Raw genomic sequence first — 25159 nt, forward strand, 5'->3', positions numbered from 1 at the left:
TGGGTTGTGCTCCAGTGTCGATGCAAGCTCCCTGCCAGTCTTTCCTGCGTTCATCCAAATTGATTCTCATCTGTGAAAGACCTCGACGAGAGTTTAACACAGAATTGGTCATTGCATCGCTGGAGGATTTTCTGAGACGCCGGTTTCTTCGTATGTCATGGGCTGTCCTTGACCTACGCGAGATTTTGTACCGGAACCGTTTTTTCTTGAGGACAGTCTCGTAGCAAGGTTTATTTTCTTTCGACTTCAAACTACGACGGTAAACTAGACTGGCTCTCCTCAAAAATCCTCTGGATCAAGGACTGAAGCAATGCCCCGATTCTCATGAGAATCGGGGCATTGCTTCAGTCCTTGTGACAGTTATTCCACGGTACTGGTTCTGCAGAACCAGTAACGTGGAATAACTGTCCTCCTTTATCGGGATGTTCATGCGTCTCATCCTCAGATGAGGTGGAGTCCTCCTGCTTGAAGTTGTCCCCTGTAAGGGTAGCAGAAGGGTCTTCTTCGTCTGTAGAGAACAACGCATCCTTCACTTGTTGACAGAGTTCGAAGAGGATTTGATGGCTTCTCTTCCGATATCTCCTGACTTGCGATGAGATATTTCGCATCACGTGGCGAGGTTTGGGGCAGTCCCTGATGACATGATTGGGATCCTGACAATCGTTTCATAGCCTGGGGTTGCCATAACGGTCTAACCCATTTTGACCGGCTTTTGTGCTGCCTTGAGGGGGCCTGAATGGGGCAGATGAGCGTGATTCTGGTTTCTTCGGTCATCCGTAATATTTCTGACCTTCGTAGTAAAGATCAGGAGTATATTTGGATGAAAATTTTATCTCTTTATGTAGGGAAAGTTGACCGATGTTCATATCTTTCTTTCTACCTTCTTGCTCTTCCTGGTCTTGAAGCCAGGCGGCGTCGAGAGCCGTATACAGATGTTGAAAATCCCAAGGATTAGATGTGGACTGCAAGTTCGCAAGGGCTGACTTGGCCCACGGAGCACCAACGACAGCCTTGTAAAGGTATTCCACCTTGTCTCCTTCGGAACGGTGAGTCCATAGTCTTTGAGGAGCAAAACATGTGATGATTGTAGTATAACGACCGTCGCGCTCACGGGGAGGTTATTAACCGTGCAGCCGTGCACGGTGCACACGTGGGCGGGTGTGCCCACGTGTACGGAGCGCGCGCGTTGACTAACCGGCCGTGGCGTGGCGCACGTGTACCATAGCACACGTGTCGTCCGTGCGGTAGTCTACGCGTGTTACGTGTGCGCGTTAGCACACGTGCGGTCCGTGCGGTAGTCTGTAAGCAACACGCGTGTACAGTAGTGCACACGTGTAGTAGCAGCGTCCGTGCGGTAGTAGTAATTATGGCGCTAGCTTTTTAATTGTGTACAGTACCCGGCACGCACTAGGCGACAGGTACTGTACTACTGTACTGGGACAGGTGTCCGAGGCGTCCCTCTGAGGGGTTAAGACCTGACACCCGTCCCTACCGGTAAACTGGGGCAAGCTCGCCCCCGTCCCTTTCGCACCTACGTACGTCCGTTTTTGGTTGTCTGTCGCGCGCGCTGGCTTCTATCCCGTTACCGGTCGCTCCCGTTCATGCACCACGGGGCGACTGCGCGTAACCGGCCAGTGAGCCACTCCCTTTTCGCGAGCTCGTCCGATCGGTTCAATTAGCGCGTCGCGTCCACGCCGCGTGCTCTCTCGCTATAGCCTCCGCCTCTCACCCAACCCGGGGCAGAGAGGAGTTATCCCACATTTTGGTACTCTTGTGGAGGGGATAACTCTAGAGGTTGAGCCGCACGCGTAGTCGCTCGATTGCGTGCAGAACCGTACGGACGGAAAAGGTTGAGAAATCACCGCGTCGATCGCGAAGCGTATTCGACGATGAACCGACCGGATCAAGGGGGAGACTCCGCCTCCGGGCGTCTGAGCACCCGCAGTGACAGTGGTGCACCGCGCCCCCGGGTGGAAAACCCGGAAGCCCTGCTGCGACCGCCACCGCGACCGGGCCGCACGCGAGCGTCCGCATCGGATGTTACGCCGGCCGGGTCGGCAGGCACTGAGAATCGCGTCCAATGAATAGTCGACGCGATTTAGCCGCGCATCCAGGCCTGGGTCGAGGAGTTCCTCGCTACGGAACTCCCCCAGGTAGCGCGCGTATACCTCGACCGAACGGTGCCCGCGCTCGTGAACGCGCACGTACGCAGCGCGATACCACCGCTTTTGGACGAACTTCTACCCGCTCAAGTCCAATGCGAGGTGGTGACTGCGCTCACCACTGTGGATGAAGAATCCCCGTCCGGTACGGCTCTAAAGGGAGCGATCAGCTCCACCGTGGCCAATCGTCTGGCCACGACCTTCGCCGGAGCAGGAGTCGACGCACGCGAGCAGCGCGACTCAACCGCTCCGGATTCTACACTAACGCACGCTGAACCGATCGGCGCCGCAGCCGGGATCGGTACAATGGCCCCTCACCCGGAGGGTAAGACCCTTTATCTCCCACCAATTTATGGTGCTACAGGAGGGCCCACAGAAAATGGCCCTCCCGTTCTCGCCGATACGGCTGGCCCCCGCGGGACAGAAAACCGCCTGGGGCGCTTCGCGACAGAAAAGCGACAGCCGTATCGGTCGAGCAGAAGAAGCGCACTCGGCGCTCAAGGCTACACCTCGTAGGGTACAGAAATCCCCTCCGAAGAAGAAGACACAAGACGTCGCCACAGGGCGACGCGCACGAACCGCGACGGACGCTACGCGCGACACCGCGATGCCGGAGGGGTCGGTTACCCCTCAGGTGATAACCGCGAAGGACGCTATACGCGATACGGCGATGCCGGAGGAGGTGGATACCCCTCCAATGACGAGGACACCGAGTCGGACGGATCGCGCAGAGGCGACCGCAGAGGCCGCAATGCGCGCGACTGACGTCGGTTCCGGCGAGGAGACTCCGATCCGGAGGGCTACAGTAGCCCCGGCGGAGAAGGAGACCGCCATCGCAGGGGCAGAGACCGCCGGTCTGCCTCGAGGCGGGATCCGAAACGGTTGCCGGCGATCAGGTCGCTGAACGACCTGTTCACCAAGGCCGTGGACTACCGCACGTATAGGCTGGAAAATCGCAGCGCGCGCTACGACGCGAGTACCACGCGGCGAGTTAACCGTTATCGGAAGAAGTTGGACGTCCAGCTGAAAACCCACACGTTCGATGGTCAAGATCCAATCGCGGTGCTAGGGTTTCTCGCGCGCTTCAAGATAGCCTGCGACCACAATGGGGTCAGCGAAGGCGCGGCCGTATGGTGTTTCCAGTTCTATTTGACTGGGCAGGCTCACGCCTTGCTCCAGTACAGGCTACACGGGAACACCATGGCGGTCGATGCGGAGCAGTGCGATATGCTCGAAACCTACGCGGAAGTTGTTAGCTTTTTATTACGCACGTACGCGACGGACGAAGTTATTTCCGAAGCAGTCGGTGATGTCACCTCCTTCCGTCAGAGCTCTAATATGACGGAGGAGGTGTACAGTAACCAGTTGTGGGACAAGGCGTTGCGCTGCGGAACCGTATTTTTGGACAGGCCCTTGAAGTCCCTTTTCGTTGAGGGACTTCTGCCAGCGACGTGCGCGCAGGTGCGGAATTATCTTGCGACGCATCCGGGCGTGGACTACCAAGCGGTGGCACGCTACGCGCAAGCGATAGGCGAGACGTGTAGTACAACGGCGCGAAGGCAACGGCGCCACCGCTGCCGCCCCGGGATACAGTACGATGGGCTGTAAGCGCGAGAAGAACTGCAAGGAGTTATATTTACAGCACACTGCCGGTGCCGAGTACAGTAGTACCCCGCTGGTTACACGTGTAGGATCCGAACGGTAAGTAATTAGTAATTAGTAGTTAATGGCACAAATTAGCCAATTTAGCACAGTAGCTGGTATACAGTAAGTAACAGCTACTGTAGCGGGACAGGTGTCCTGGCGTCCCACTTAGGGGTTAAGACCGGGGGCACCTGCCCCGTTCCAGTAAACGGGGGCAGACTCGCCTCCCTTCCCTTTACGGCTTTTTGCTAACTCCGTCCGGTTTTACCTCTAAGTCTCAGGCTTCTAACCCGTGACCGGCCGTCCGGGTCTAACACCACCGATCAGCTGCGCGTCACTGGCCACGTGAGCCTTCCCTCTTTTCGAGTCCTTCTGTACGGTTTGCGCTCGCGTGGGTTACCCAGCGGCGCGCGCTCCCTTACCTCTAAATCCCCTCGTTCCGAGTGGTCGGGACGACGGTAGTTATACCACATTTTGGTACTCTTGTGGAAGGCATAACTGCAGAGGTTGAACCCGCACTGGATCGCCAGCGCGAGCAACTACCGATCGGATTGAAAGAGGTCGAAAATCACCGCGGCGATCGCCAGTGATCATCGACGATGAACCGTGCGGATTCCGCCGGAGAAGATACAGCCTCCGGGCGAGCAAGTACCCGCAGTGGCAGAGGCGCACAGCGCCCCCGGATCGACAATCCGGAAGCTCTGCTACGCCCGCCGTCTACAAGGGGCCAGAAGACCCCTTCCGTGTCGGACACCACCGCCGGACTACCGGCTGGTGGGGGGAACTGCGTACAAGTACTGTACGACGCGTTACTCCCGCGACTACAAACCTGGATGGAGGATTTCCTCGCTGAGGAACTACCTCAGGTCGTCCAGGTTTGCCTCGACCGAACGGCACCAAGACTGGTGGCGGAGCATGCGGACACCGCGCTCCGCGCCCTGCTGGACGAGAAGATCGTCCCCCTCGTACACGACGAGGTAGTGGCAGCGCTCGCCGCGGAGGGGGACGAATCTCCGACCGCATTGGCTCTAAAGGGAGCTATTAGCTTCGCCGTGGCCATCCGTCTGGCCACGACATTTACCGAAACGGGAGGCGCGGTACCGCCGCCGGCGCCGCGCCGTGAAACCGTTCCGGACTCAAGCCTTAATATCGCTGATCCGATCGGCGCCGTACCCGGGCTTGATAGGATGGACCCTCACCCGAAGGGCAGAGCCATCTATCTCCCAACCGTTCACGGTGCTACAAGGAGGACTACAGAAAATGTCCTCCCCATACTCGCCGGTACGGGCGGCCCCCGCGGGACAGACAACCGCCTGGGGCTCCCCGAGACAGAGAATCAGGACCCGTACCGGTTGAGCAGAAGACGTGCACCCGGCACGCACAGGACCGAAGCGGAATACACCCGGTATTCCGAGGCAGAAGACCCCCGTCACAGGACGGATGAAGACCGCGAGGAACGCCGCTGGCGATACCGCGATAACCGCGACGCACGCCACGGGCGATACCGCGATGCCGGAGGGGGAGGATACCCCTCCGATGATGACCCATCCGGTTCGGAAGACTCTCGCAGGCGGGGCCACAGGGCACGCCGCGATATAAGCCGAGACCAGCACCGGCACGACCCGTCCGACTCGGAAGACTACCACACCGAGTCGGATGAGGGGCTTCGTCGCTCGAGCAGACGCCGCCGGGCTGCCCCGACGAGCGACGAGCGACGGCCCACGGTAATCAGGCCCCTCAATGACCTGTTTACCAAGGCCGTCAACTACAAGACCTACCGCCTGGAACGGCGTAGCTTGCGCTACGACTCCACAGTAGCGCGGCACATTAACCGTTACCGAAAAAACTGGATGTGCAGATGAGGTCCCACACGTTCAGCGGTCAAGATCCGATTGCGGTATTGGGATTCCTCGCACGCCTCAAGATGGCGTGCGACCACAACGGGATCACCGAGGGAGCCGCCGTGTGGTGCTTCCAGTTCTACCTCACCGGTCAGGCTCACGCCCTACTCCAGTCCCGTCTCAATGGAAATACCATGGCGGTTGACGTGGAGCGGCGCGAACTGCTCAGGACGTACCCGCAGGTCGTCAACTTTTTGTTGCGTACCTCTGCGACCGATGAGGTAATTTCCGAAGCGGTTGGTGACGTGACCTCCTTCCGTCAAAGTTCGAACATGACGGAGGAGGTCTACAGTAACCACCTCTGGGACAAGGCCCTCCGATGCGGTACGGTATTCTCCGACCGACGGTTGAAGTCCCTATTCGTCGAGGGGTTACTTCCCGCCACGTGCGCGCAGGTCCGCAATTACCTCGCTACGCACCCGGATGTGGATTACCAATCCGTGGCTCGATACGCGCAAGCGATCGGAGAAACCAATCGGGCTTCCCGTCGACAGGGGATGTCCGCCATGGCGCACCGAGAACCGCCCATATCGGCTAGAAGATCTGACCGCACCGCAAGGACGAGGCCCGTGCTGTCGGTTGAGTCGGCATCCGACATCCCGACGGCTGGGGGATTTGTTGAAGAAGCAATCCTGGCCGTGACGGACCAAACCGCCACGACAACCTCGATGAGCTCGCCACCGACGAGTTACTATCCGTCGCCGGCAGCTTCGACGGCGGGCGCCCCGGTTCCGCCCGCCAACCCTGGCGACGTGCGGACAGGACCATACGGGAGGCAAGGGCAGGACCCACGCGTCCGGTTCTCCGGCGGGAGATTTCCCGGACCGCCACCGTGCCGGTTCTGCCTGGACACCACGCACCGACAAGAGGGGTGCCCCGTCGTTGCCGATGCGGGCCTGCGGGCCAAGCTTCTGGAGGCACGAGAGGCCAACTACCAGAAGCTACGCATCCGGCAAGGCCTCCGCCCGGGATCCCCGTTCAACCGCCAGGGGCCGTCCGCTTGGCGAAACCAGCGTCAAACGGCCCCCGCGGGCGTCAACGTGGTCGAGGAACCGCACCTCGACCACACCGAGGACCCGTGGCGCGAGCCGCGGATGAAACCCGCGAGGACTTGCTGCTGACGGGGGAAGCCGGGGAGGACGCGTAGAGGCGACGACGTCTCTCCCCGTGCCCAGCCTCAGAAGCTTAGGCACCCCCGATCCGGCTGCGCCAGTGGAAGCGCAGCCAGGTAACCGAACGGAAGTCCAGGCCTTCTGCTTCTTCAAGAAGCAGAATTACAAGATCTCCGCGACGGTTGGTCAGAAGCAGGCGTTGATGGTCGCCATCACGCCAGTGCTTGACTCAGGAGCCGGCCCGAACCTCATCCATTTACGGTGTGTCGCCGAGTCGTGGCGACCATCGATAAAACCGGTTCGGAGCCCAGCGCTCATCGACGCGTCAAACCGCGCGATGAAGGCACTAGAGGAAATCCCCCTGCTCGTCCGAATCGGTGAGTTTGTGGCACGCGTCCCGTTCCTGGTAGTCACGAGCCTCGCCGTGGACTGTATCCTCGGTACGACCTTCCTGGATCGCCACGTCAAGGCGATCCTCCCACCGCAACGGAAGGTCGTGTTCCACGACGCGCCACCCGTGGCGTTAGTCGGAACAACCCCCTCGAGGCACGACCGCAAGATGGCCTCGAGGAGCACCGCACAACAACTACCGCCGTCGGATAAGCCCGAACGGAAGCAGGTGGCGTTCCCCGCCAACACACCGTCACGGAAGATCCGTCTCGTCAGAGGGGTGACAATTCCCCCGATGACGCAGCCCATGGTGAGGGTCGCCACGCCGGTGGGGGGGCTGTGTTTTTTACAGAACTCCCCAAAAACCGCGCACAGGAATTTGACCCTCATGGCACAGGGGGTCATGGATGTTGCCCCCGAAAAACCGTTCTCGGTAATGCTCAGCAATTTTGGGCACTGCTCGGTTCACATCCCGAAGCATACCGTAGTCGGACTGGCTCTTCCGTCGCCCACTCACATCCTGACCCTTGGCGACTCGGCCGCGGAAGCGGCCGAAGCTAAGGAAGGGGGAGGGATATTTAATTCTAACCTCTCAACCGCAAAGGAGGGCGCGGAAGAAGCCGCTGACAACCGTACGGACAAGGGCGGGGCTGAACAAGCCACGCCGCCCAAGGGGCACCCCGGGGCGGTTGGAACGGATAAACCCGAAGACACCGCCGTCCCTGAGAAGGACCCCAACGCCTGGCAGGAGGACGTCCACATCGGTGCCGAGGACGAGGAGGTACCCTTGGAGATCCTCGAGGTACTGTCCGAATTCAAGGACATGTGGACCGGCCGGCTGGGAAAAATCGGGGCCACGAAGCACCGGATTGAGCTCAAGCCCGGTGCTCGCCCGATTTACCAGGCGCCTTACCGCGCCGGACCAACCGCACGGGAAAAAGAGAAAACGGAGATCGACCGCATGCTCCGGGCAGGGGTAATCGAACCCGCCACGGCCGAATGGGCAAGCCCCGTGGTATTCGTCCCTAAAAAGGATGGTACCATGCGTTTCTGTGTCGAATACAGAAAGCTCAACGCAGTCACCGTTCGGGATTCCTATTCGTTGCCGAGGATGGACGAGTGCATCGATTCCCTCGGCGACGCTACTGTCTTTACCACGCTGGATTGCAACAGCGGGTATTGGCAAGTAGAAATCGCCGAGGAGGACCGCGACAAGACGACGTTCGCGTCGCATTGCGGGTTGTACCGTTTCCTCCGCATGCCGTTCGGTTTAAAGAACGCCCCCGCGACCTTTCAGCGGGCCGTCGACATCATACCGTCGCGGGTAAAATGGGAAACCGCTCTGGTCTACCTGGATGATGTTATCATCTACTCCAAGACCGTAACGGAACACGTCGTGCACGTCCGCGAGGTTCTACGCCTACTGGGGGACGCGGGCGTGTCGCTGAAGCTGTCGAAGTGCGCCTTCTTCGACACCTCGGTCACCTACCTGGGACACGTGATTCGACCAGGCAGGTTGGAGGTCGAGCGCCGCAACGTGGTCGCCATCGAGCGCGCTCGACCTCCCCAGAACCAAACGGAATTGCGGTCATTCTAAAGAATGTGCAACGTGTACCGTCGGTTCGTGAAGGGCTTCGCGAAAATAGCCGCTCCGCTAAACCGGAAGACGGGGAAAAATCAACCCTTCGAGTTTGAGGTTCTTACTGATGAGGAATACGAGGCGTTCGTGGAACTCAAGAAGCGCCTCGTGTCCCCACCGATCCTCGCTCTACCCCGTTACGGAAAGAAATACACCCTGGACACGGACGCTTGCGCGTACCAGGTCGGCTGTGCCCTACTACCGGAGCAGCCGGACGGCGACCGCCTACCGATCGGTTATTGGAGCCGCGCTCTCACGGACGCAGAGAGGAACTACACCACTACCGAGAAGGAATGCCTCGCCGTCGTATGGAGTATTCTCACGATTCGACCATACCTGTATGAGAATACGTTCGACCTCCGTACGGATCATGAGGCCCTCCGCTGGGTTCTCAACCTGGCGGATAGCTCCGGCCGGCTAGCGCGCTGGCGTCTCCGCCTAGCCGAGTACGACTACGACGTACAGTACCGGCCGGGTATTAAGCACCAACTCGCGGATGGTGTATCACGCCTCCGAGTTGACGGCGCAACCTCCGAACCGGTTGACGACGAGGTCCCGTGTTTCGCGGTACAATGGCGAGAGGAGGAGCATAACCCCCGCCAAGGTACCGTACACTGGGAGACCCCCGTCGACCCGGGGAGAGCTGAGCACGCGTTCGCGGTTATACCCGAAGAACGCGACGTCTCATTCGTACCGGTGGAAGAGTTCCTTCGGGAACAGGCCGAGGACCCCTTCTGTAGGGCGGCCGCCGAGACTGTGGGGAACCCGGACTCGCGGTACGACGTTGACCGATACGGGTTCGTCGTCCGCAAGTCCCCCCTCGATGGGACCCTGCAGCGGGTTGTACCGAAGCGGCTCCGGGCGAAGACATTGTACCTCGCCCATCATCCCCGCCTAGCCGGACACCGGGGCGGTACGAGGATGTACTATACCCTCCGGCAGGAATATTACTGGCCTCATATGGCCAACGACGCCTTCAGTACCGTACGGAACTGCGCGTCATGCGCTGCCACCCGGGGAACCCTGGTGAGGCACCAGAAGGATCTCAAGCTCTTCCCAGCGGCAGGACCGCTGGATTTCGTCGCCATGGACCTGCTGGGTCCTTTACCGAAGACGGCGCACGGGAATCGCCACGTGCTCGTCATGACCGACCAGTTTACGAAGCTGACGCGCAGCATCCCGTTACGGACAACCACCGCGTCGGTCGTGGCAAACGCCTTCCTGGACAATTGGGTCTACGTATACGGCGCACCTCGTTACGTGCTAACCGATAACGGACCACAATTTGCCGCCAAGTTCTTCGACGCGGTGTGCGCCTTGCTGGGGGTGAGGCACTACCTGACTACCGCCTATCACCCCCAGACAAATGGGCAAACCGAACGGTTCAACCGTACTCTGGTGCAGCGCCTCCGACATTATGTCGCGGAGCATCAGAGGGACTGGGACGAATACATCCAGCCCCTGACCTTCGCGTATAACACGCAGATCCACCGGTCGACGGAGACAACCCCGTTCGACCTGGTGCTGACGCGACCACCGTCCGGTTTGGCCCTACCTGGTACTGTACCGCAGGATGCCGTCTCCAACACGGAAGATCCGAGGACCCCGGTACAGTACAAGCGCGCGACGCTGCGTAAACTCCGCGACGCCCTTGAGCGCACGCCGGTGAAACTAACCGTGGCGCAAAGGCGATACAAGGCCGACTTCGATAAGAAGGTGCGTTTCCGTCCGGTCATCGAGGTGGGAGACCTGGTCTATGTCGACCGCCCACCTCGGCCATTGACGAGTACCGAACGGGGAGACCTGCCAAGCAATGACGGGGGACCCTCCGTCAAGCTTTTACCGAAAACGGAAGGCCCGTTTCGGGTCCGATCCGCTACGGAGACCACAGTGGTCGTCGATCAAGACGGGGTTCCAAACCGCGTGAGCATCGACCGGATAAACTGGATGCCGCGGGGACCCCACGACGTCACTGCGGCCGCCGCGACCCAGCCCGCGGCGGGCGGAGAACCCGAACCCGCCGCGGAGTATGTGATCGACCATCTGGTCGGTCACCGGGAGAACCACACAGGAACCCAGTACAAGGTCCGCTGGTATGGCTACGCCCCAGCGGACGATACCTGGGAACCCCCGGAGGGACTCCCCCAGGCCTTCATAGACCGCTTCTGGCGCACGCGGGCGGCAGCACGCCACCGCTAACACCGCACTGGGCAACCCAGCGTGGGGCGAGACGATACCGCGGGGGACCTCCCCCGCACCGCGGCCAATCGCCACCGCAAACCCTGCGCCGGAAGACCCGGCGCAGGAGGAGGCGACGTCGCCACAGACGCACGCGGAACCCCGCGTGCGCCACCGCCAACCCCGCGCCGGAAGACCCGGCGCAGGAGGGGGCGAGGTCGCCACAGACGCACGCGGAACCCCGCGCGCGTCACCGCAAACCCCGCGCCGGAAGACCCGGCGCAGGAGGGGGCGAGGTCGCCACAGACGCACGCGGAACCCCGCGCGCGTCACCACAAACCCCGCGCCGGAAGACCCGGCGCAGGAGGGGGCGAGGTCGCCACAGACGCACGCGGAACCCCGCGCGCGTCACCGCACTCCCCGCGCCGGAAGACCCGGCGCAGGAGGGGGCAAAGTCGCCACAGACGCACGCGGAACCCCACGTGCGCCGCCCCAATCCCCGCACCGGAATACCCGGCGCGGATGGGGGCGACTCCGCCGAGGGTTTCCTCCAGGCGGCCACCACCCGTTTATGCCACACGCGGAAATACTGTCAAGGCGAGCCCTCGTCGGCGGCTCAAGACCTAAACCGCGACCGAACCGGTAGCAGAGCCAGGAACCGGGTGTGTGTGGCGCTCAGAGCACTGGCGGCGGTTCCAAATACGACGGATTTTGGGGACCGCCCAATCGGAGCTCGTCAAACCGCCGAGAAGTCACCCGCCGCAAGGAAAAAGCAGGCAGAAATTACTAAGGAAAAGGCCGATTTCCTCGCAAGTCGCTGGTGGGGATGAGCTCCTCGTGCTGCGTAGGGACGGGAAACCACCTCCGCAGCACTACGCCGCACCAACCGCGAGGTCACCCATCGCGGGCCGCCGGGCGATCCGGCCGCCGACACCGACAGGAAAATTCTAGGAGACCGGTACCGACCCCTCCTACGATGTCCGCTGGTAGGCTACAACCCAGCGGACTACATATAGGAACCGACCGAAGGCCTCCCGTAAACGGTAATCTACCGCTCATGGCGCGCACATACTCCTGTGCGCCACCGGCGAACCCGACCGGATAGACCCGGTGCGGATGGACTCGCTGCACCGTTGGAATGAACCGGTTCACCGGTTTTTAATTAAGCCCTCGGATGGGCTACGTTTTCCCCTCTCAAAGGGTGGGAAAAAATCGTAGCCCCCTCCCCTTAAAGGAATTGCATTCCCCGGGTTCGCCCGCGTCCGGAGGTCCCAAGACGGAAAATCCGACTTTGGGAAGGCCCAAGCGGATTTGTAAACCGGAACTGTAAACCGCTGTTTCTGCCCGTTTCTTACAGTTTCCTTTTGTTTCCAAATCGGGGCCTCCGTGGAAAGTGACAATGGCAGGACTTACCGACCGGTTTTGGACGAACGGCAGAGCGTACCGCCGCTGGGAGCTCCCCACTGACCGCACGGACAGGCTGGCGGTCACACACCCCGCTGTCTTGCGGGTGAAAGAGCGCCGTTTTTGGAAAAACGGCCAGCCCTCCGGGGGGGTGGGGGAAAATCGCTCCTTTGGCGCCGGTTTGATGATGCCCGGCGCCGGGGGAAGACGCCCCACCGCAACAGCAAGCCTACCCGGACGGTTGAAGGTACAGCGGGTCCGTCCGCTGTACTTGTAAACCAGATTTCCCGCCCGGTTCTTCAAAAGAACACTGTACGGGAAGAAGGGCTACGATTTACCCTCTAGAAGGGCGAATAAAAATTGTAGCCCATATCCGAGAACGGTTCCAGACTCCTGAGGTCGTCGCCGACCTGGGACTATTTGGAAACAGAAACGTGTTTATGCCGTTTCTGACTGTTTTTACAGTTTCTATTAGTTTCCAAATAGAAACCGTTCGGGAGAGGGACTACCGTGCGGTTTTCGCTCTCTGTTTTGGCCGACAGAGGTACCGCACGCACCGGGAAAGGTCTGAGACGTACCGGTGCGGGGCTGGCGGGGGCGTACCTGTGGGGTTTTGGAGGAAATCGAAGGGGAATTCTTGGAAAAATGGCCAGCCCTCCGGGGGGGTCCTGAAAAAACGCTTCTTTGCGCCGGTTGTTCGATGACCCGGCGCAGGCTGAAGCCGCCCAATCCGAACGGTGGCGTACCGCGAATGGAACCGCGAACCGCTGGAGCGCTGAACTCCTCCGCGCGGGTCCGGAGATGACCGACGCTGCGGGTGTGCATGCGGGTTTGAGGACTCGAGGAAGGTGACTACTGTACGGCCGCGTCTCCGCGGCCGACGCATGGTCTCCGTTCGGGATAGGAGACCGTCACAGCTGGCAGGGATTTTAACCCGCCGCGACGGGGACGTGTCGCGAAGTAAGGAAGGGGGTCTGTAGTACAACGGCGCGAAGGCAACGGCGCCACCGCTGCCGCCCCGGGATACAGTACGATGGGCTGTAAGCGCGAGAAGAACTGTAAGGAGTTATATTTACAGCACACGGCCGGTGCGGAGTACAGTAGTACCCGCTGGTTACACGTGTAGGATCCGAACGGTAAGTAATTAGTAATTAGTAGTTAATGGCACAAATTAGCCAATTTAGCACAGTAGCTGGTATACAGTAAGTAACAGCTACTGTAGCGGGACAGGTGTCCTGGCGTCCCACTTAGGGGTTAAGACCGGGGGCACCTGCCCCGTTCCAGTAAACGGGGGCAGACTCGCCTCCCTTCCCTTTACGGCTTTTTGCTAACTCCGTCCGGTTTTACCTCTAAGTCTCAGGCTTCTAACCCGTGACCGGCCGTCCGGATCTAACACCACCGACCGGCTGCGCGTCACCGGCCACGTGAGTCTTCCCTCTTTTCGAGTCCTTCCGTACGGTTTGCGCTCGCGTGGGTTACCCAGCGGCGCGCGCTCCCTTACCTCTAACCCCCCTCGTTCCGAGTGGTCGGGACGAAGGTAGTTATACCACAGCTGCCAGGAAGCATCCTGGAAAAGGTTTGCGGAGGCCTGAGCGATGGCAGTGCGGCGAGCGGCGCGCTCGGCGAAGACTGAACATTGCAATTCCTTCTCGATCCTCCTCCTGTTATCGCTTTTTTACTTCTCCCGTGCTAATTCCAAAGCCCTCGCAGATGTCAGCACCGCTCCCTTTTCTGTGTTCAAATATCCGTTTGATGCCATTACTGTGTCCTCTCCTAAAACCTGATGACACATTTTAAGTCTTTTTTCCTCAAATAAATTCTCGAGCTCATCAACTGTCATCACGACATCAGGTGCCGCAAAACTTCTGGGTCTAGGAATCCACAGGAGTTGGGAGGAATCGACTGGAAAGAGGCCTGGGCGGCGGAATCCGGTTTTGATGTTGTGCGGAGTAAAAGACTTTCTGTACGCAAAAGTCAGCATCCGGCAAAATGTAAAAGAATCCCAATTGTTATCTCCATTGCGCAATACTGCCAAATTAATTGCTTCGTTTAGAGCAGCCTTGAAAGCCGAGAAGACAGTTACATACAGCGGCTGAGTTTTGCCCGATGTGTGTGCTGGCAGGGCATATACAATACTATTGTGCGCATCCAGCAACTCAAGTGTATCCACAGCCATGTGGGATCGGTACCCGTCCAGTATCAATAAAACCTTTCTGTCGTTAGTGGTCAGATGAGCAACAGCACTTATGAAGTGCGAAGCCCAAAGGCGAAAATTGCTTGTGTCCACCCCACCCCCACTTTCTGGCATGGTGATCAATGATTTCTCTGGCAAAACGTCAGCATACGTTTCTACGACCTCAACCCCTTCCTTTTTCGTCACCCTATAAGGTACAAGGACTCCCTTAAAAAACATAGGTGGCATACTGGCTCCATTGGCGCTGACGGCCGGTAGAAGCGTGATTCTATTTGTATTTAGAAAATGGCCAATTTTTGCGTCCTGGGAACCAGCTCTCGTTATATAAAAACGAACATTCTGTTTCTCATTTGCATCACGTCCTGGTGTAGCGCCCGTTTCATCGCAGTTCAAAATCCTTGAGGGGTCTATCTCGTGCTCTCGGATAATCTTTTCGACAATTGCAAAATGGGTGGTGAGCGCGTCGCCGTTGACTGATTTGAAGCGCAGCGCCTCCTGTCGCAAAGGTTTGGCAAATCGAATTTGCGTTCGATGCCTGCGGGTGAGGTCCCGAAGATAATGGGAACCAGAAGACCCATTTTTAAACTGCAATGACAGTCTGCGGCCTGGTGTCATTCGAGCGACGATTATCTCAATTGCTTCCTTAACGTGCCTGCGACGGAGTGGATTGCCACGTTCGGCATATTGAAACAGCGTCAGAACCATGTCCTCTTCAACTGAGGACAAAGATGGATGGCGACCGGGGCGGCGGGGAGATGGCACGCGAGGATTTTGTTTCGCAATGTTGTCGTGCAGTGTAGAACGGGGAACGCAGTGACACTCGGACGCCTTGCGAATGGTGCTCCCTGATCAAACAATTTCCATGGTTTTCTTTAGTCGTTTGTGTTTGGAATGGCGAGGACGAGGGGATGCCATTTCTTGGTCTTGGAAAAACGGCATAAAACACATTCATCTCGAAGATGCATGCTTCGAATAGTGTGTGTCGATATTATCGAATGTGTATGGCAATTTGGCGCGAGCGGGGAGTTGTGCTTTTGAAAAGCCCGCCTTGTCACAGCGGAGACAGTAAATAATAGTGTCTTATATGTAACATGCCGTGTTCTGCTCATTGAGCAGATTTGTTTTTAAATCTATCCACACGGTTTGCGATTAGAACACGATTCGTGGCGTGCTCTATGGTTGAGAAGGCGTCTTGGCTCACGCATCACATATGTTTTCAAATATTTTTGCAGTCCGGATAGTTGCGGCGTTGTCCGAGAGTTGCGTTACCCCCCCTTTACATCATATGCCAAAAAACCCCGAACGGGGCATGTTGAAGGCGTCTACAAATCGGAGCACAGGGATAGGTGAAGCTGCTTCCAGGCAGTAGGACTTTACGCGAGAGAAAATCATCAAAAATTTGGTAAATTTTCCTTCTGCTCGGATGGGCAGAGATACTCCAAAACATGCGAATTCTGTGCATCTACACGTACTGCTGTGCTCCACACGTGTGATAATACATACAGTATAACACGTGGACCTCTTGTGCTTTCACTTGGTGTCAGGCTGCACCGGCCGTTTTCTTCTCACAGTGTGGCGTAGTGTCGTCAATTGCCCAGCTATCATCGTCACATCATCGTTTCTCCTCAGCTTAAATGCATCCGCCGAAGGCCCGCCAGTGCACGAATTGCAGCTCCCTACTCCTATAGTGCTCACCGTCTCCATCAGTTCGGCCACTCTGCGACCAATGTTCGTTGACACACAGCACGCCATTGTCACGTTGAGTCCCGCGCTGCACCGACAGAAGCCCAGCAACGGCCGAGGGTAGTGTCGTTCGCCCGGCCATGGAAAAACAAATCGAAGCTCCTCATTTCGCAGATGTCGATAGATGTCTTCTTACAAACAAATCTATTCTTTCCCTCTCCAAGGCTGACGCAGCTGGCCTTCTCGAGCGCCGCTCCAACATTTCCGGCTGGTATACCTATTGGTTTTCGCTTAGCGGTTCTCAGCTGCAGTACTTCGAGATCACCCAACGCCAGCGCCGCGGACTACTGGCCGGGGTCATCTCACTCTTCCGTCATAAGTTGAGCATTGTCAACTCAATCAAGAGAAGGAGAGAGTTTGAAATCGTCGATGCCGCCGGCAAGGTCCACGTCCTTCGTGCTGGCTCGGATGCCGAATTGCACTGGTGGGTGCAGCTTATCGACAGCGCTCGTAAAAAGATACCCCCTGCCCAACCGATCAACCCGTCCTTGAACCTGCGGAGCACACCGGATGTGGGGAGCAGCGTCTTACACGAAGAATACAGCACTTTCGTGGACACGCATCTTGAGGTTAATCATGTGCTTTGCGTTGTCCACGGCATTGGAGTCAGCTCCGATATTCTGTCTGCAAATTCGCAGTCGATGCGGGAGAGTTACGTAGATATCATGGCCAGGGTCTTTCCTGACATCGACTTTCGCGTAGAAGTGCTCGTGATTCATTGGAGGGAGGCGCTCACGAATCTAGACGTACACAAAAAACTGCAGGCTGTGGTACCAATTGCGCCCGAGCCAGCAGATGCGAACCCGCTGCGACAGTTTATGGTACACCGGATTGTTGATTACGTCTACTACACTCACGACCGGTACCGTCGGCATATCCTGCGGGAGGTGGCGTCTCAATTGAACACGCAAATCGATAGCTTCCGGAGAAGGAGGCCAGATTTCAATGGGAAGATTAGCATAATGGGCCATTCGTTGGGTGCAGCTCTGTGTTACGACTTGATGTGTCGCAAAGTGCGAGATGATCAGGTGTTGCTTGCGTCGGAGGGTATGCGTTTGAATTTCGATGCAGATAATCTCTTCTGTTTTGGGAATCCCCTCGGTACCTTTCTCGGGCTAGATCCGACGATTGGTATGGGATCGAATATGCTTACGCTTCCTTTCAGGATATTTAATGTGTTTAAGTATCATGACCCTATTGCAACACGACTAGAACCGCAAATTGATTTCGATATGGTGGATGTATGTCCTGTGACGGTACCGTGCTGGTTTAACATGGGGTTGAGGGAGAGTACGGCGCAGTGGCTGAGCACGTGGTGGCCCGGGGGTGAGAAGAGAAAATCGGGGGTAGTAGCGACGATGACACCTGAAGAGGGAGAAGCAGCCGGGCATGGAGAGAGAGCGGAGGAGAACGGAGATGTGGTGGTAGGAGATGGAGTTGAAAGAAGGTCCCTTCGGTTGGAGAACGGGACATCATCGCGGAGGAAATCATATGCGGAAGCGGTCGAGTCTGGGCAATCATCACCGAGTAGCGCGTCACGGAGTGAAGGTGATGGTGAGGTTGTTGATGTCTACGAAGCGCGAACAGTAGGCCTCGGAGATGGAGGGTCATATGGGGGGACGCCGCGGAAGGGGAGGCATAGGATAAGGGTGCGGCTGGATTACGCGCTGCAAGCGTCATCGACGATGGAGGACGTGTCGACGAGCTGGAGCGCGTTGCGAGCGCACACGGAATATTGGAGCAATCGGGATGCGATGCTGCTGATGGTGTCACAAATGATGAAGAGCTCGTTTGGAATAGGAGACGGGTGGGAGCCTGAGGACGGGGAGTTGACGATAATAGACGCGGACATTCTCAAGCGACAGGAAAAAATGTGGGGAGTACGCGGGTTTGCTCCGGAGGGGGCAAGGGTGGGACGGACGGAGGAGACGCTGGAAGAGGTGGTTCGACAAATGGTGGAGAAGATGGTGGATGAGGCGGTGGCTACGCATGAGCTGATGAAAGTGCATCCGCAGCTACGGATTCGACGGGGTGGGGTGACGAGCAAGACGCCAATGGGGAGTCGGGAGGGGCTGGGGAGGGAGCCGAGTGGTTCGCCGAGAAGCGGCGGATGGGCTTCTTACCTGCGGAGTGGGTGGTTTGGCAGTGATAACAAGGAGGGATAGAGTGGCCTGCCTGCTGACGTCGTATATAGTGTAGTTGGAACTGGAGGAGGATGTTAGGAGGTAGAATGCATATACTAATTTGCTAATTTGAACGGTAAAAGGATGCCGGTACTTTTGAAACTCAAGGCGTCTATTAGTACTGCGTACGGTGGCAGTACGTACATTGGCGTATTGGGCGCTCTTTTGATACATGATGCTGGAGTGAGGCGCCACTTTTGATCCTTCGGATATAAGAAGACAGACCTCGGGAAGATCGCGGGGCTTCAACGGCATTGAAGTTCTCTTACGCACTTACATGTCCTTCAATTCCTTACACTACTTTACAGTGGCAGGTGACAAGCAGAGTGCACGTTGAGTGGCTGGTGCTTCTCTCGCCACAATGGCATCTGCTTCAGATTGGCTCTCATCTGACCAATTCCTTTCACACTGAGATAAATCTGACATCCAAGGACTTTTACTTGTTTACCATTTGCCAACCAATCTCTATATCCACAATGAAATAGCAATTCGCCTACCTTCCAGCCCGTCCCGTCCCCCTCACTACTCGTCCCCCCACCCCCTCCCCCCGACCCCACTCTATTGCTCCCTTCGAGTTCCCCATCTACTGAGAACCTTTACTCAAGCCAGCGGGTCCACACGCCCCCTGCGCTGTCCCCCCACAGCCGCTCCCCCTCTCCTCCTCCCACCATGCCTGCCCCAGACACCAAGCCGTCGAACGGCGGCGGTACGACCGGCACCACCCTGACCCAGTATCTGCTCTCTGTCGCGAAGGAGCGTATCAACGCTCTAGAAGGCGAGGTTCGTCACTCGGCTCCCTCGTCCCTCTCCGGCCCGGCAGCCGCCTCGAAAGATGGCGTGCAAGACCTCATCACCCTTCTCCAGTCCATCACACTGGCCGTCAAGCGCGTTGAAGCCCTTGTACGCTCGGCTGGCATTCCTGGCGACGGTAACGTCTCCGCCCCGCCCGCTGCCCCTGCAGATCATGCCCGCTCGCTCTCCAAGGAGCTCAACACTCGCGCCAACGAGATTTGGATCAACGCCCTGCTCTACAGCCAGAAGAGCTGCGTCCTCGTCAGCGAGGAGCTCCCGGACCCCGTCATTATTCAGGAGGATATGCAAGGGAAATATGCTGTCGTCTTTGATCCGCTCACGGGCTTGTCGGATCCGCCGGCTCAGAACATGGGCGCCATTTTTGGCATCTTTCGACAGCTCACCGGTACTACTCCGGGCTTGGCCGACGTTATGCAACCGGCTAGAAATTTGGTCGCTGCTGGATATGCGCTCTATGGCTCTTGCACCGTTCTTATGTTTTCTGTGGGCCATGGCGTTCAACAGTTTACTCTGGATCCGAGTTTGAACGAGTTTATTCTAACCACAAAGGATGTCACAATTCCTTTCTCGGGTGCTATTTACTCGATCAATGAAGGCTATACATCTGAGTACGACCGGGAGACCCAGGAAATGCTCAAGTGTCTAAAGGCTGAGAGTACCATTGATGGACGTCCAAGAACATGCAGGTATGTTGGCTCCATGGTCGCCGACATACATCGCACTTTTCTGAAGGGCGGTATCTTCATGTACCCGCCACACACGCGCGGTTTCCCGAACGGCAGACTCAAGTTGTTGTATGAGGCGGGGCCGATGGCCTATCTAGTCACGCAAGCGCATGGCCAGGCCAGCACAGGGACGGAGCATATTATTGATATCGTCCCCGATTCAATCCATACTCGCGTTCCTGTCTTCCTGGGAAGTGAGGATGACGTCAATCTTGCTACTGGTTTCTATAAGAAGGCACCTTGGGGAAGAAATGATCAAGATCCTATGTTCATGCTACGCCGCACCCTCAGTATGGAAGAAAACAGAAAGAAATCCCAGGCCGAAGGCGATCAGCCATCAGAGGTTGTTGATGATGGAATCATGTGTTTCCATATTGGATAATCTCTGCCTGTAGCATGTGGATTTAGTAAATAACCTGCTTCACAGCGTTAAAGCTGGGAACAATACCGCTCTCGTCATGTAGCATTGTTGAAATGTATGTCCCTAGTTAGTGGTGCGCGAATATACTGTTGAAAAATGTGGTACGGGCACAGATACGACTTCCGAAGTAGCACGCCTAACCCAATTCGTTATCGTATCGAAGCAAGATACTCTCGTCAAATGTCCGCGGAGACAGTGGGGCGCGAACCTCTCGAGGTGGAAGGTCCAGTGCAGCGAATGCCTTAGTGTAGCTGCTCGGGAAGTGCGAGCTCACGCACCCAGGTGTGATGAGAATTCTTCGGAATAATCTTGGACGTACAACATAGCTAGCGTACCGAGCATCTGGAATGTATGCTTGCCCTAGGAATTCTTCCTCCCGCCCTGGAGATATTGCGTCCGCCTTTTCCGTGTCTAGGTCGTGTATCAACCAATGAATTCCGTGGTGCGTCGGGATAAAGAGTTGCTCCACTTGCTTCTCGCGGGGGTCGCGAGATTGTCGTTGATGCCTGAGAAGCAGTTTTTCTAGTCTCTCAACTCTTCGGGATTCTACTAATTGTTTCTTCTCAGGGACGGTCAACTGCAGCTCATCGATTCTTTCCATTTCTAGAGCCAAATTTCTTGCCGAAGCAAGGCAAAGTTTGGCCACTAAATCATGGTGGTGAACGAAACATTCGAGGGCATCGCTCCATTCCGAATCCACGCGATGCATCGGTCCAAACACTGGACATGGAGCAATCGCGTAGCACTTCACATCTGTGAAGCCGTTCATTAGAAGCACCTTAGTCAACAGGATGGCGACGCCGGCGCCGAGACTATGGCCAGTGACAGCAATGATGTACGATGGATACTTCGCCAATGCAGAACGTAACGTGGGTAATATGGCTGTGTATAACGACTCTGCAGCTCGTTTCATGCCACCATGCGCGTATCCGCCTGCAAAAGGCTCGTTGTCACACAGCAAATCTGTGATAATGTCGCTAATCGAATTCGTGCCTCGAATCGCGACCACAATGGACTTTTCTCTTTCGTCGACAGCAACAAAGTGGCGGGGTGCTCTAATTCCTTCGCCATCCAGTTTGGAGACAAGGATCTGATCCGGTCGTAGCCTTAACATATATTGTGCGACGTCCACTCCGCGAGTCCCATGTGTCATGAAATTAAAGGAAGGATCCATGACTCCCAACAGTTTCAAAAGCATAAAGCCGTACGTCGACAACGCGTAGTCCATATAGTAACGTCCCAGAACAAGTACATCAGTCTGACTTGGAGATTTTCTAGTAGCGGTTATCAAATGGCTCTCGGAACATGAGTCGTGCAAGATTCTCAAGAGAGAAGTGTCCAGAAATATGTGTTTTGACGAGTGTGGACCACGCAGTCCATCCGAGAAAGTCTCGACAATCTTGCCCACTGCTTGAATGGCATCTAACCAGGCCATGTGGTCTGTATGAGCTTTCGCGGCCCGCTTGCCCTCCTCTTCGCCCCGGCGTCGAGTATGTCGCAACCCGACGGAAACCAGAAGTTGACCTATGACAACAGTGACACACCCGCCCAAGAGGGTGGTACTGCGTGCGAATCCAGCCTTTTTTGAAAGACCGGTGCCTGCTAAGAACGACAAGACACCAACGGCGAAGCGGCCGGGGAGAAGGAGTACAGGGAGCCAGGAGAAGCGACCGCGGCGTTCCGGTCGGATGGGCTCGAATGCTGATTCATCCCCTTGGTCGATAAATGTGACAACAGAGTGATCTGCATGAACGGTTCTTTGAGACTGGCCTTGCTGAGGATTGGGAGACAGCGAGGGTGAGTATGGATAAGATGGTGTATTGAGAAGAGGAGCCAATTCGTACGGCAACATTTGTTCAGGCAACTGAATTTCATCGTCGCTCACATCTCTAGTCTGATAGTCGTGCTGGGACGTGTTGGGTACAGCTTCTCCTGACGGGTCTTGAACCATGCCCAAAATGCTTAATGACTTGGAAAACACGAGCGGGTCACTACAGTCTGTCACAGGTGTTTGAGGATGTGAAAGTAAGTAGTGTCATCGAGGGGAATGATTGTGAGGGAGCCCTACTCCACATAGAGGAACAAAGAAAGGACTTGGTCTACGACTGGCGCATAGACTGCCTGCAATGAAGGGGTTGTCCCAGAGATGACTGCACAGGGCATGCCAATGGTTCGATAAGGCCCTCCAAATCTCACCAGGGGGAGAGAAGACTTGTTGACCTGATGTACACGTGTTAATGGGGCCATCAACTCGCTCCGGATGGCGACACTGTCAGCGCGATGTCAGGCCGACAGAATCGGTAGGTCCAGAAAAGAGCTTCTTCGATTTATGAAACGAGTCGCGGGCTGCTGTCTTTTAATTCATATATTTTTGTCGTTAAGGGGGCATGTGGTACAGACTGTTCAGTTCTAGAGAGGCAAAGAACTCTTTAGATAGACGTTGTAGACACAATAAAACAAAATAAACGCGCAGGAACTCTCGTGAATGGTCGCTTCTCAATTGTGAGTGCTCTTGAGAAAGCCTTGTTCGTATTCAAATCATCTCGAAAACGATCAAAATCTCTCTACATCAAGTACGTGCATTTTCCGCAACTCGAAAAGCATTAAGCTTTGTACAGCACATCAAGTCCCAGCTTCACTCCACGGACCGGTCTTCGAGATTGCTGCATTGGGTTCCTAGTGTTCCTGAAGAAAGTTTTTTTTAATCCTTTCTTCAAGAATTAGCGATGACGATAGAAAGGCAACCATTCTTGTTTTTGACCATCCACACCCACACCGCATCCACAATTTCGCTTGAGAAGTGCTGTGGCGCACCAATACTGTACAGAACTGTACCCCTCATTGGATTTACATTGCAGGAAATATAAAATACAATTGGAAATTTGATATTTGGGACAGAAACCCGCACACGTTTGATGTATCCGTCCACTCTTACGAGATGCCCAGCAAGCAGTGTGTACTGGCTTAGTACACACCATTCAAGCTCGTGTGAGGCCTGCCACCTGCACCAGTCCTGTCCCTCATGAAGTAGTTAAAAAAGTACACGAGGTGACGCTAGACCGACCATTCGGCCGTAACATGCATTTCAATCGCAGGCTACGTTCGAAAGTCTCTTCTATCGCAAAGCCATTTCTGCTAGGAAATCCATTTTGACCCCGTGCCTATCGACCATTCCGACAGCACCCCTTTCTTTCAAATTCAGGCAAACCGCCAAAGGAGAGATGAAGATGGCCAAATCACAGAGCTCAACATCAACCAGTTCGCCCTCTTCTGTTTCGAACAAGGAACAAATCCCATCGCAAGAATCTGCCAAGTCGCTAGGGACTCTCTGGACAATGCGACGCTCTCCGTTCTCTTCATCTGTTAAGGTAGTTGTCCACTTGTCTGGTCGTTCAGTCGACGAAGTACCATTCGTCCCTCTCCTTTCCTACTTCCCTTTTTTCTTCCGTTTCGGCATGTCTTCCTTCCGTACCAAGCTGACTGCCCCAATATTCAAAACAAACGCATCTTCAGCCTCCTATATTCGCGACTCTGTGGCGATTTCGTCATACGTGGATGGGCATCGTGAAAGCAAACGACAAACCCTGTTTCCTCCGGACCAACATACTTCTATTATTCGATTCAATGAGCATGCAACCGCTCTATCTTCCTTCATGCGCAACGTTCTTGTGAAGAAGCTGACCGACAAGCCAGAAATCGCCCAAGAGACTTACATGCCACGCCCATTGCGAGGCTGGTTCTTCTCGGGCCTGCTTGTAAGATTTGCTCTCTGGCTTTTTGCCAAAAAGTACGCACATGAAAGTGCGGCTGCAACTCGGGCTCGTGCCAGGCAGGGGCTCGAGGAAACGAGAAGGGCACTCGAATTATCGAAAGCAACGCATTTGAGATATTTGTGTGGTGACACTCTCACGTATGCTGATATTGTAATGGCGGAGAGCTTGTTCTTCGATGTGGACAGGCACATCAGGTTTGCTGATTTGTACAGGGACGATGAATTTGCCGAAAGTTTCCCAGACCTCATTGCATGGGCAGCGGTAGTCCGAAGAACTCATTATCCCGAGCTCACGCATGGCAGGAGACGACCGCGACCATTAAAAACCTTCACATGAGTGAAGTGTGCTCGGGTACTGCCGATGGGTAGCAGAAGTGAGGTGCCCCTCTTCATTTTGACTAACAGGGGATACTCTCACTTTCCATGAGAAGCACAAGGTTGTATTCTACGCTTTCATTCTTGAAAATGCAAGACCATGCTCTCAGTAACAGCTTCTTCGGAGCCTTTACAGGGTTCGTAAGGTTTATACGACCCTGCTTTATATGAGCGAAAGGGGCAGCGTAAGTTTACTCGAGATTTATTGGTATGAAAGTACCCCCTGCTTCTGAATTGATAGAAACAAGAGTAGTTATCTAGATACGAGAAGCAAAATTTCGCTATCCTTTTAGAACAGTTTCTCCGAAGCGTATGAACCAGGGCAGGTTCTATACTTTATTATATGGGGTTATTGGTATATGGTTGTAAAATTACTAATACTCCCTTCTTATACATAGCATATTGGTTCTTGTGAAAAGCCATATGAACTCAATGCTGCAGAAGCGCCGTTACGGGATAGGAACTGATCTTCATTCTAGGTTGACTTGACAACCTTCCTTATG

The 25159-nt window shown here is 55.9% G+C and overlaps 4 protein-coding genes; 2 read left to right on the forward strand and 2 right to left on the reverse strand.

The window, feature by feature from the left end:
* The first annotated feature begins 17725 nt into the window (after nucleotides 1-17725).
* On the forward strand, nucleotides 17726-20152 carry CHC_T00005736001 (hypothetical protein). XM_005717623.1 is given in 3 exon segments: nucleotides 17726-18334; nucleotides 18472-18516; nucleotides 18517-20152. The coding sequence occupies 2 exon segments, from the start codon at nucleotides 17726-17728 to the stop codon at nucleotides 18514-18516; spliced, it is 654 nt and encodes a 217-aa protein (XP_005717680.1). The 3' UTR covers nucleotides 18517-20152.
* Nucleotides 20153-20454: 302 nt separating this feature from the next.
* CHC_T00005737001 (hypothetical protein) lies at nucleotides 20455-22460 on the reverse strand. XM_005717624.1 is given in 2 exon segments: nucleotides 20455-20645; nucleotides 20646-22460. The coding sequence occupies 1 exon segment, from the start codon at nucleotides 22458-22460 to the stop codon at nucleotides 20646-20648; it is 1815 nt and encodes a 604-aa protein (XP_005717681.1). The 3' UTR covers nucleotides 20455-20645.
* A 309-nt stretch (nucleotides 22461-22769) lies between these two features.
* Nucleotides 22770-22922, forward strand: CHC_T00005738001 (hypothetical protein). The gene has a single exon (XM_005717625.1). The coding sequence runs from the start codon at nucleotides 22770-22772 to the stop codon at nucleotides 22920-22922; it is 153 nt and encodes a 50-aa protein (XP_005717682.1).
* A 408-nt stretch (nucleotides 22923-23330) lies between these two features.
* On the reverse strand, nucleotides 23331-24530 carry CHC_T00005739001 (hypothetical protein). XM_005717626.1 is given in 2 exon segments: nucleotides 23331-24218; nucleotides 24219-24530. 1 exon segment carries the CDS (start codon nucleotides 24528-24530, stop codon nucleotides 24219-24221), a length of 312 nt encoding a protein of 103 aa, XP_005717683.1. The 3' UTR covers nucleotides 23331-24218.
* Between the last annotated feature and the right edge of the window lie 629 nt (nucleotides 24531-25159).

Source organism: Chondrus crispus, genomic scaffold (genome assembly GCF_000350225.1).
Source record: "Chondrus crispus Stackhouse genomic scaffold, scaffold_31, whole genome shotgun sequence".
Taxonomy (NCBI): Eukaryota; Rhodophyta; class Florideophyceae; order Gigartinales; family Gigartinaceae; genus Chondrus; species Chondrus crispus.